Raw genomic sequence first — 12,740 nt, forward strand, 5'->3', positions numbered from 1 at the left:
AAAAAAAAAAAAAAAAAACGCTCGTACTCCCAAGAGCTCTTCCTTTGTAATATAACTACGAATTGCTTGATCCCTTTTCAAGGGTACGTAGGCAGTCCATCACAAGGCACAACTATAACAAAATTAAAAAATAAAAGTTGAACTCAAAACCACAAACAAGCTCTCTCGAACGAGTCTCTTTAACGAGATGTCCAGCTCTTACATCGACCCTTTGGCAAAGGGCAGGATTTAAAATGTGTTCGTCATGGATACAGCGGTTAAATAACCTGCAAAAAAAGGCGACCCAGCTTCGTAATCAGCTAGCAGACGGTCAAGTTTGTAAAAGCCAAATCCTTACTTGCACTCTCTTGCCGATCTCGTGGCGCACACAGGATAAGCCGGACACTAGAGCCGCACCCTAAAAGGTTTAGGTACGACGAGCCCATCTCGACTACCACCTTAAAATTTGGTATTCGACACACGTAATAGGATAAGCCGAGAGACGTCTTCCCCGTAAAATACATCTCGATACGAAAGACAGGAAAGAAAAGAAACAGAAAACATAATAACACCCAAACATGTATTCCAAAATCCAGGATTACATAAAGCCATAACAACAACAAAAAGCAACACCCGACGAAAAGGAAGTTGAACAAAACAAGCAAGCGCCACACGAACTCCAAGCTCAGACTTCAGTTCCTCGGTCGGCATTGGAAGGCTCATCGACTTCGAGCTCACCAAGCTTTACGTGCCAAAATTGGCATTCTCCCCGTAACTCTTCTAACATGTTCATCGGAACGTCTGCACCCCTAGCGACCATCTTCTCGAGATATGAGAAAATTCCTTCAGCACGGCTGCTCTCGCAAAAAATATGGTCCGTGCTCTCCAGATGAATTATGTAGCGACGCAATTTTTTAATACGAGCCCGACAAACTGCGATCTCCGCTTGATCCTCGAAGGGTCTCTTTGTGAGGGGCTCAAGATTGCCCTTTAGGAGATCAGGAAGCTCCACCTAACCCATTAACGCCTCGCAGCGCGAAAGCCCTTCTAGCTGCCGGTCCCTTCTTCATTTCGAAATAAAGAGTCTATCAGCAACCAAGAGCTCGAGATACTCCATGGTCCCATCTACACGGCAAAACAGGAAAACACGCTCGAACTGAGGTCGAAGAACTATGATGTACGCCCTTAACCTCTGGATCCAAGCATGATACGATTCAATCTCTGCACGAATTACATAATCATCGGTGGCGACCTCCTCGATTTGATCCTTAGGAGAGCGAATGTACCTCGCGGCAAGCCGTTCTCGAACCCTCCTCAACCATGCCAACCGCGTTGTTACAGGCATAACAGCGACCTCACTTATTTAACAAACAAGTTATTTCCTGAAGAAAATAAGTGATGTGGTGATAAGAGAATAATCTGGAAGGCAATTTATAGAACAAAGGACGCAATTTCCCGAGACGAAATGACCAATCCAATGGCTCTCGAAAATCATGCCCACACAATGATCAACACACAAGCAACCAAAAGGATAGTAAGATGAAACAAATCTGATCATAAATATCCATAAAGTAAAATACAATCGCCCAAACGGCTCAACAACAACTGCTACAAAACGGGAATAAGTTCGAACAAATACAAGAAAATCAAAGCAAATCACTGGTCAGCAGTGACCTGAGCATCGGAGGTCGCTGGCACCCCTACCACAACAACCTGCGTACTCTCAGCGCCCTCTCCGGCGGTCGCAGGAACCTCATCGCTTTCAATAGCAACCGCAGGACCTATCGCCTCCTCCGCGACGACCATGGACTCTGGGAAAGCCTCTAGATCGCTATCCGGAATGTCAATGATGTCAAAGCTGCAGACTTTGTCCTCCCACATCTTCATGTCGGACTCCAAACCAAGCATCGTCGCCGAAGGAACGACAGTACCACCTTTCACCAACTCCTTGAGACACTCATATGTACCTGTCACCTGGCTCAACGTTAGAAGAGATTCCTTCGCAGCCCTGTTATCGATGATGTGCCTCCTCATCCTCTCAATACGGGACCTGTAGCCAGCAATCTCGGCGCTAACGATCTGCCGCTCTGCTAGCAACCGCTCATCAAACAACTGCTTCATCTTTGTCCTCTGAAACGCATGGTGGGCCTCCAACAGCTCGAAATGAGAGCGGGAAGCATCAAGAGAAGCCTTGAGCTCGGCCACCTGCTTCGCGAGGGCGGCAGAAATCTCTTTCTCCTTGTCTAGCTCTCTGCGATGATTTAGGCCCTTCTCCAACTCCGCAATGCGACGCTCGTACGAGATGACCATGCGGTTCACACCTCCAGCCTCCTAAAAACATGAGTGAGCAATCAATATAATAATCTAAAGAATAACGCAAAACCCAAGAAGAGTACCGACCTGGAAGTGTTTTTGAGCCCAAGATCTGTAGATCTCAGGATTGGAAAGAGAATCCACAGAAGGAAGCGGGTCAAAGGAGCCGCGAATCTTGCTAGCAAGCTCGCCACAAGCAACTCTGTTGTTAACGAACAGCTCATCCTTCGTCTTGTAGGAAAAAGAGTATGAGTCATCAATCTCAGTGGTATCGCGGGATACACCATCTCTCCTAGACCTTTTTGACGACTCGGACTCAAGAACTGTTTCGCCATGAGAAGGTCTCTTCCGCGTAGGGCTAAGGCTCCCAGAAGAATCCGCAACTATCGCTAGGGCGTCAGGAGTCTCGCCGCACGCAGGAACCGTGACAGTCCTCTTGTCGGCGCGAGCAGAAGCTACCTCTAGAGACCGAACATCACCTGCAGTTCGCTGCTCGGCACATCCCGCTCCCACTGGAGGATCGGCGACCTCCACCTTGATAGCACGAGAAGGGGACCTAGCAGCATCAATAGCTTTCTTAAACTGATCGGCGTATCGAGGAAAACGTGTATTGACTTTCCCCATCCCTAAGTGCGGCAGACCTGAGAAGCGCAACCAAGAATGAAAGTCCAAGAATGAAAATCTAAGGATCAACAAACATAATATCAATCGACAATCAACAAAATAAACGGAAGACTTACGTTCTCGGCGAGCAACCGTCGTCTAATCGAGTGCCGCTTTTTCTCTGATCTTCTTGAAGTTGTCGAAGAAACCTGCAGGATTAGCGGCCAAAGGGACGACAGGCTCTGCAAACATAAACAAAAACAAGAAAGGGGTTAGAAACCAATCAAGGAAAATCAAGCAAGTGTAAATGGGAAACAACAAAGCTACTGGGAATCATGTCCTACTAAGTAGCATAAAACATATCGAAATTATCAAAGGTCTAGCTCCATTCATACCCCCAAAATCTTGTTTATTAAATATTATGCAAATCAAATCCCGGAACAAACAAGATACACACAGAAATTCCAAACTATCATCACCAGAGTAACTGAACTGTTTAATCACACCCAATAAACCAAAACCTTAGAAGGTAAAACTAACATTATCAAAATCAGTCAATTCTTGTTCTCAAAATTGAAAATTGTAGTGTAAGGAACGAGACAATAACAATTCAAGATGGAGAATAAGAAAGGGACTGACTTTGGTGAGAAGGATGAGGACAACGGTCGATTGCTTGAAGCTCTCTCTCTAGCGGGCAATCATGGGAGCCATAATGTCCTCTATCTCATGGTTTTGATTGTTCAAAGACGTCTCCGGTGAAGTAATCCCCGGTAGACGGTCAGGCGGCGACGGCGAAGTGTCAGAAGACGGAGGCGGTTTCTGCTGGTAATCCTTAAACGCCGATCTCGATCGCTCTCACTCTTTCTCTCTGCTTATTTGCCTCAAAGTTTGGTGAAACCGAATGAAATAAATTGGGCTTAATTGGGTTTATTATTATTGGGCCCAATTCACATTCGATATTGTGCAAAAAGATTGACTTCATGTGCAAGTTGATTTAAGCTATTTTTGTTCTTTTATAAAACTACTCTTCTTTTTAGCAATTTTGCTGTATTTTTCTTTTACTGAAAACTACTAATTTTCTCAAAAATCAATTTTAGAAAAATAAAATAAAGTGCATTTGACTCTTTAGTTTAGGCACTTTAGCTTATGGAATTCTGATGAAATTTGTAAAATGAGTAGCGAGACACTGAAAATTGTAAAACGTTCTCTCTTCATTATCAGTGAAAATAGCTTTTACACATAAAAGACATCTCATTCTCTTATTTCTACTTGAAATCATCCAGGTAAAAAAAAACACAACAAAAACTTTAGATAGAACTCACACGTTAATAAAGTCACAGAAGAAGAGACTATGGATTAATTAAACTACTACTTAAAACAGCATTTGATTAGACGACATCAAGCCTCCCGGTCGGAGAAAGTATGCTGCTTCGGTATCTAGGAGACAAGTTAACAAACTCCAACGCCTGTGTTCTGAGCTGAACCGGGTAATCAGCTGCACAACCGATCCTTGGACCAGCTCCGGTACACCATTTCAGCGATAGCTGATGACCCAACTGTAAGGATTTCGACTGTTTCTTTGAGTTGATCCTTAGTAGCATTGACTTCTGTGGCACATTAGCTTTTGGACTCTCAAGTGCACCTGAGAGTGTTCTCTGGTAACTACTACGTTTCGCCTCTTCAAGTGTACCAAGTGTTCCATTACTGTTCTTATCTGTTTCAGTCTCTGCTTGGTATGTTGCGTCCTCTTTCTTTAAAGATTCGGGATCATCTCCTCCGTTTGATTTCACGTAATCCTCGTAGGTGTCGGAATCTTCACTAGCTTTGTGTACCTACAAAGACAAAGCTACATTAGCTCTCAAGTAGTGTCACTTCTCTAAACAACCAAACTCTTAGTTAATAATATCATTCAGCAACCAAGATTAGAACATGTTAAAATTGCTTAAGAACAAGTTATATAACACAAGGGTTTACCTCAACATCGTCAAGGTTTACTGCGTTCTCTCTGAGAAACGAGAGGAATGTGTCGAGGCTATCATCTGATGGCCTGTAATGTCCGCTGTATGCAGAGATTGTCTAAAGAAATGGAGACATAACGATCAGACAAGAATCACAATAGGCGAATATAACAAAGTTGATATGTCTTGATGTCACAAGAGATAACAGATGTCACATTACCTTGAGAACTCCATCGTCAACAATCACCCTCCCAGCGGCTAATGTTGCTCCTCCGGCTAAAAAGCTTGAGTGATGGAACCTTCCTTTCTTCTTCTGAAGTAAACATAAATCAAGAAAGGATGATCTATTAGAATCCTTCTTCAGTGATTAATATTAAATCATGACAGATATACCGTTTTTTTAACTTACCAGACCAGCATAGAGTTTTTTGAAAGTACTCATAACAAAGATCCATTTTGTTCCTTCGGATCCGTGCATAGTGTGTAGAAACTTTCCAGTTAACTTGTGAACAATCTTCCCTTCTATGATCACATACTCATACTCTTCCCTCTCTTGCTGATACCCGGTAAAAAAAAAAAAGACATGAGAAATCACCAGCACATGTACATCAGAGTTGACAAGAGACAGAAAAAGATGGCACATACAGGTCCAAGATATCTAATGCATTGTTGCTTAAGCTTTGACCTCGGACATTCGTTAAGTTCTAGATCTATCCCTCCTCCAACATCCAACCTGCAAAAAACAAAACCACAAAAAATTTCACCTTAGAAAGGATTCTTGAACTACAAGAAAACACTAAACAAAATGAACCTTTACATAGTCATGTGGTTCTAACTTCTAACTTCTAAGAATAATTAAGCAATTACCAGTAAAAGAATGGCTGACCAGCGTCAGCTTTACACCATTCTTCATAGTATTTATGCAGGTTGTGTCCATACCGGTGTCGAGGATCAATCTGATGTCAAGTTTTTATATTTTTTTTAGTCTACTTGTTACATTTTTGATCAGAAATATTAAATCCAATTTAAAATAAGAAAGAAAAAAAAAAGTAGAAAAAGGGTAAAAAGAATGTACAGCTTCAATCCAGTGTTGAAAGGCCAATTTCTGAGCTTTGTCGACTATGGACAGTCCCTTCCCCACCTAACCATAACCAAACCACAAGATTACAAATAACAATTAACCAAGTGGATTAAAATAACATATTTTGAGAAATTTGACATCTTTCTTTTATGAAAAATAAATGGTCAAGTTCAACTAGAAATTTTGTGAAAACGTTCTTGATATATATATATATATTTTTTTTAGGTCTTGATATTTAGCAAAGTAAAAACATCAATTTTACCAATAACAAAATAAAATAAAATAAAGGAAATACACTACCTTAGAAGCATTCAAGCTCACACGATTCCACCTAGAAACAGCAGTTTCAGGTCTCGAGTAATCAAAAAACGAAATAGTACTATGGTTAAGCCTCGCATAATCCATCGCTTGCCACCTTCACCATCATCATTAACCAACATGTTAATGACTCACATAAACTAATCTCTCCTTCTAATTAAAATTTAGTTAGAAAAAGTTAAGAGTAATTTATAGTTTTACCAGAGTTCTTCTGCGACGACGACAGAGTCAGCTAATCTACGCCGCGTGCGATAACTTCTATAGACCTTCTGCACTTTCACCGCAGCCAAGCTAGTCGAGTCTTTGTCACACGCGCTTTCTACGTGTGAGGATTTCTCCGGCACTAAAGATTCATCCCGACGGTCTACCGGAGAAATGAGAATATCACCGGCGCCGTGTGAGAACGGCGAAGGCTGGAAATCGAAGCTCGCAACTACCTGCATCTTCTTTCACCAGACCAAAGAGGTCTCTAACTTGGATCTTAATAATGTCTGAACAAGAAACAGAACAGTCAAGAGAAGAGATAATGAATGGGCAAGGAGAGAGAGAGAGAGAGAGAGAGAGAGAGAGAGAGAGAGAGAGAGAGAGACTTATGCTATCAAAGTGTTGTGTCCATCTCTGTGTGAGTATTTTATTTATAGAACTAATGACCCAATTTGTAAATTTATCTTTATATCCGAATTAGTTCTTTATTTTCTTAATTTTGTTTCTTTTTGCCATTTTGACTTGTTCTTATTTATTTTTTTGTATTTCTTGTGGGAAATAGACAGGTAAGATTGTGATTTTTAAAAATTTTGTTCGTAGTTGATTGTGAGTGAATTCAATTAATATACATGCCATTGATTTATTCTGTTAATTATCAATGCAAGTTAGGTGTTTAATTTTTAAAAATATATACGTCATTGACTCAGTTTAGCTGAGAATAATTATAAAAAACAAAGTAGGTTTAGAGCCTACTGTTAAGTGGAGGGATGGTTGTTTCAGATCGCATTTCTAAAGGTTCTTATCCAAGTTATAAAATGTTGTAGTAGTGGTGTGAAAAAAGAGAAAAGGTTAGAAGAATGGAACTATCTAGGATATTGCTTTTATGTATATTTCGTATCATGTTTAAACTATATTGTATTTGGCTATATACGAATGTCACTTTTTCCACAAATGATAACATACAGTAACATGGAATGTTACTCACTAACAGGCTTATCAGATCTATATTCTCTTTACGGGTGATACATGGAAGTTGATACATCAACATTTGCTTAGATTAGTAAATCACTAAATTTCATATAAGCGGGCTTTTCCATGTTAAGATTATATCCTTCTTATTCTATACCTATAGATTCTTACGAAGTACCTATATAAAAATACTAGATGAGGACCCGCCTGATGTGTGGGTTTAAAGTTTTATAAATTATATTAAAATTTGTTGTACGTTATTTATAAATTTTATTTTTGTTATAATACACTGAATTATATTCATATACAAATTTTTTATGTAAGTTACCATTAAAAGTATTTTTTTTACACTTAAATATACTCTATGTTACAAATATATTTTCACACTTAGAAAATGTATGTATGAACACATTAAGGCAACTATTTTACTTTTACTTTTACTTCTGCATAATTTTTTAATTACTAAAATTGTTAGCTCAAAAAACATTTCGAATAAAAAAATATATTACATAATATACTAATCAATGATGTATCATCATAATAATGTATGATATTAAGGAGAAAACCTCGGCTCTGCCCTCATCTCTTATGCAGAGAGCCTTGCGTCCAACCTCCTCCACCATGGAGAGAACTTTAGCTCTGCCGTCCTCACCTGGGGAGATAAACCTTGCACCAAACCTCCTCCACCTTCCTCCCTTGGGGAGATAACCTTGTGTCCAACCTTCTACACCATAGAGAACCTCGGCTCTGCCCTCCTCATGTGTGAAGAGAACATGTTCACGTCTTATTGTTATCTCAAAATGGCTTGCTCAAAAAGCCAATAAAAGTAAAAACCTTTTTCTAACGTAACAAAAAAATTTTGATAGTAACTAATGTTAAATTTCCCAATGTATTCGAGGAAGTGTCTTTGACACACCATGTTGTAGCCTCTATCTCTGTAACGCCTCAACTGCCACTTTGCTTAGTGACCCCATGTCCACTCTCAATCCATGGGCTCACCTTCCTAAGTGGGCCCTACATCTATTCCTGGCTTGTGGACTCACCCATATTTGATGGCCGGTTTGTTACGTCTGGGAGGCTTTAAAAACTTGTTTACCGATCCTACAAATCAACAAATGATCTTTTCCTGGGTTTTGTCCTCACTTGTACAGTTCCGATAATCACTTCCAGGAAGGTCACCCATCATGAAATTTTCTCAGGATCCTGGACCAAAAAAATAAGTGCATTTTGGTGACATATGTAGCCAAAATCAAGTCTTTTAAACCTTTCCGCAAACCAAGGTGTCACAGTCTTTGAGCTCCTATGGATCTATCAACAACGATTTATGTTTTTCCAAACTGTCTATCTATTTGTTGTAAACTTGTGTTTGATTAGCCTATTTTATCCATCCATTAGGTTGATGAGCTTTTACTCGTTATCTCTCTTTGGGATTGAATGAATAATGGTAACAATTATGTTTGCAAAATAAGGAAGGGTTTATGACCAACCAATCAATATTAAGAAATTAGAAGAAAATTAATTTGACATAATTAAAGAAACAATAGAAAATTATAAGCACGGTAAAAGATGAATCCCAAATAATTCAATGATGAAAATAAATTATTTTAAATCAAAAAATGATCTTTTCCTGTGTTTTGTCCTCATTTGTACAGTTCCGACAATCACTTCCAGGAAGGTCACCCATCATGAAATTTTTCTCAGGACCCTTGACCGAAAATATAAGTGCATTTTGGTGACATATGTAGCCAAAATCAATTCTTTTAATCATTTCCGTAAACTAAGGTGTCACAGTCTTTGAGCTCCTATGGATCTATCAACAACGATTTATGTTTTTCCAATCTATCTATCTATCTATTTGTTGTAAGCTTGTGTTTGATTAGCCTATTTTATTTATCGATTAGGTTGATGAGCTTTTACTCGTTATATCTCTTTGGGATTGAATGAATAATGGTAACAATTATGTTTGAAAAATAAGGAAGGGTTTATGACCAACCAATCAAGATTAAGAAATTAGAAGAAAATTAATTTGACATAATTAAAAAAATAGTAAAACATTATAAGCACAATAATATATGAATCCCAAATAATTCAATGAAGAAAATATAAATTAAATAAAATAATCTAAAAATACTACAATGAATTTTAAAATACAGTATTAAGATAAGTAGACACATATATAAATTTTTTTTTTGGTCAACATATTAATCTCACTTATTCCCAACTGAAAAAGGAGAAAGTAAGAGAAAATTTTGGTTTACAAAAAAAATTACCTTTCCATTAAAAATAATTCCCAATTAAACAAAGTTGAAAGTAGTGTTTTTGAATAACTTAAAACTAAAAATAATTAAATAATATTATAATTTCGAATTTTATGAAATATATATATATATCTAATCTTTTTATAATTATTTAATAAAACTTTGTATTTTTTTATAAATTTTGTAATTTTTGATAATTATTTTTTTACATTATTAATATTTTTTAAACAAAATATTTTATTTTTATTGTAATCAAATTTCTTTTATTAAATATTAACTTTTACACATGTCAAAATCTAAGATTGATAACTTGACAAATGTCAAAATACTGTTAATGACTAACTTTCAAAACCCAACTTTATATAATAAGACTTGATGAGGACCTGTCCGATGTGCGGGATTAAAGTTTTATAAATTATATTAAAATTTGTTGTACGTTATTTATAAATTTTAATTTTGTTATAACTCACGGATTTATATCCATATACAAATTTTTTATGTAAGTTACCATTAAAAGTATATTTTTTTTACACCTAAATATACTTCATGTTACAAATATATTTTCATACCTAGAAAATGTCTGCATGAATACATTAAGCCAACTATTTTACTTTTACTTATGCATAGTTTTTTAATTACTAAAATTGTTAGCTCAAAAAACATTTCGAATAAAAAATATATTGCATAATATACTAATCAATGATGTATCATCACAATAGTGTATGACCACTACGGAGAAAACCTCGGCTCTGTCCTCATCACTTATGCAGAGAACCTTGCGTCTAACCTCCTCCACCATGGAGAGAACCTTGGCTCTGCCGTCCTCACCAGGGGAGATAAAACTTGCGCCAAACCTCCTCCACCTTCCTCCCTTGGGGAGATAACCTTGAGTCTAACCTTCTACACCATAGAGAGAATCTCGGCTCTGCCCTCCTCAAGTGTGAAGAGAACATGTTCACGTCTTATTGTTATCTCAAAATGGCTTGCTCCGAAAACCAATAAAAGTAAAAACCTTTTTCTAACGTGACCAAAAAAATTTTTGATAGTAACTAATGTTAAATTTCCCAATGTATACGAGGAAGTGTCTTTGACACACCATGATGTAGCTTCTATCTCTGTAACGCCTCAACCGCCACTTTGCTTAGTGACCCCATGTCCACTCTCAATCCATGGGCTCACCTTCCTAAGTGGGCCCTACATCTATTCTTGACTCGTGGACCCACCCATATTTAATGGCTGGTTTGTTACGCCTGGGAGGCTTTAAAAACTTGTTTATCGATCCTACAAAACAACAAATGATCTTTTCCTGTGTTTTGTCCTCACTTGTACAGTTCCGATAATCACTTCTAGGAAGGTTACCCATCAAGAAATTTTCTCAGAACCCTGGACCGAAAAAATAAGTGCATTTGGGTGACATATGTAGCCAAAATCAATTCTTTTAAACATTTCCGCAAACCAAGGTGTCACAGGCTTTGAGCTCTTATGGATCTATCAACAACGATTTATGTTTTTCCAAACTATCTATCTATCTGTTGTAAACTTGTGTTTGATTAGACTATTTTATCCATCCATTAGGTTGATGAGCTTTTACTCGCTATCTCTCTTTGGGATTGAACGAATAATGGTAACAATTATGTTTGCCAAATAAGGAAGGGTTTAAGACCAACCAATCAAGTTTAAGAAATTAGAAGAAAATTAATTTGACATAATTAAAGAAATAATAGAAAATTATAAGAACGGTAATATATGAATCCCAAATAATTCAATGATGAAAATATAAAGTTTTTTAAATCAACAAATGATTTTTTCCTGTGTTTTGTCCTCACTCGTACAGTTCCGACAATCACTTCCAGGAAGGTCACCCATCATGAAATTTTCTCAGGACCCTTGACCGAAAAAATAAGTGCATTTTGGTGACATATGTAGCCAAAATCAATTCTTTTAAACATTTCAGCAAACCAGGGTGTCACAGTCTTTGAGCTCCTATAGATCTATCAACAACGATTTANTTAGCCAAAATCAATTCTTTTAAACCTTTCTGCAAACCAATGTGTCACAGTCTTTGAGCTCCTATAGATCTATCAACAACGATTTATGTTTTTCCAATCTATCTATCTATTTGTTGTAAACTTGTGTTTGATTAGCCAGTTTTATCCATCCATTAGGTTGATGAGCTTTTACTCGTTATCTCTCTTTGGGATTGAATGAATAATGGTAACAATTATGTTTGCAAAATAAGGAAGAGTTTATGACTAATTAATCAAGGTTAAGAAATTAGAAAAAAATTAATTGGACATAACTAAAGAAATAATAGAAAATTATAAGCACGATAATATATGAATCCCAAATGATTCAATGATGAAAATATAAATTAAATAAAATAATCTAAAAATACTACATTAAATTTTAAAATACAGTATTAAGAAAAGTAGACACATATATTAATTTTTTTGGGTCAACATATTAATCTTACTTATTCCCAACTGAAAAAGGAGAAAGTAGGAGAAAATTTTGGTTTAAAAAAAAAAATTACCTTCCCATTAAAAAAAATTCTCGATTAAAAAAAGTTGAAAGTAGTGTTTTTGAATAACTTAAAAATAAAAATAATTAAATATTATAATTTCGAATTTTATGAAATACATATATATATAATCTTCTGATAATTATTTAATAAAACTATGTATTTTTTATAAATTTTGTAATTTTTGATAATTATCTTTTTACATTATTAATATTTTTTAAACAAAATATTTTATTTTTGTTGTAATCAAATTCCTCTTGTTAAATATTAACTTTTCCACATGTCAAAATCTGAGATTGATAACTTGACACATGTCAAAGTATTGTTAATGCCTAACTTTCAAAACCCAACTTTATATAATAAGATAGTATATTTTATTAAATAAAAAGACGTGGCCAATATCAAATTAAATAGGACTTACATATCTCCTACNCAAATGATCTTTTCCTGTGTTTTGTCCTCACTTGTACAGTTCCGACAATCACTTTCAGGAAGGTCACCCATCATGAAATTTTCTCAGGACCCTTGACCAAAAA

General features: G+C 36.5%; 2 protein-coding genes across 2 annotated transcripts; both read right to left on the reverse strand.

The window, feature by feature from the left end:
• LOC104711843 lies at positions 1,512–3,781 on the reverse strand. The gene is made up of 4 exons (XM_010428612.2): positions 3,535–3,781; positions 3,033–3,137; positions 2,380–2,933; positions 1,512–2,310 (listed from the first exon to the last, which is right to left on the reverse strand). The coding sequence occupies exons 3-4, from the start codon at positions 2,914–2,916 to the stop codon at positions 1,636–1,638; spliced, it is 1,212 nt and encodes a 403-aa protein (XP_010426914.1). The 5' UTR covers positions 2,917–2,933; positions 3,033–3,137; positions 3,535–3,781; the 3' UTR covers positions 1,512–1,635.
• LOC104711844 (IQ domain-containing protein IQM3) lies at positions 4,089–6,843 on the reverse strand. The gene is made up of 9 exons (XM_010428613.2): positions 6,454–6,843; positions 6,235–6,349; positions 5,929–5,994; positions 5,721–5,809; positions 5,499–5,586; positions 5,263–5,409; positions 5,074–5,166; positions 4,870–4,971; positions 4,089–4,727 (listed from the first exon to the last, which is right to left on the reverse strand). Exons 1-9 carry the CDS (start codon positions 6,693–6,695, stop codon positions 4,284–4,286), a joined length of 1,386 nt encoding a protein of 461 aa, XP_010426915.1. The 5' UTR covers positions 6,696–6,843; the 3' UTR covers positions 4,089–4,283.

Source organism: Camelina sativa, chromosome 9 (assembly GCF_000633955.1).
Source record: "Camelina sativa cultivar DH55 chromosome 9, Cs, whole genome shotgun sequence".
Classification (NCBI taxonomy): Eukaryota; Viridiplantae; Streptophyta; class Magnoliopsida; order Brassicales; family Brassicaceae; genus Camelina; species Camelina sativa.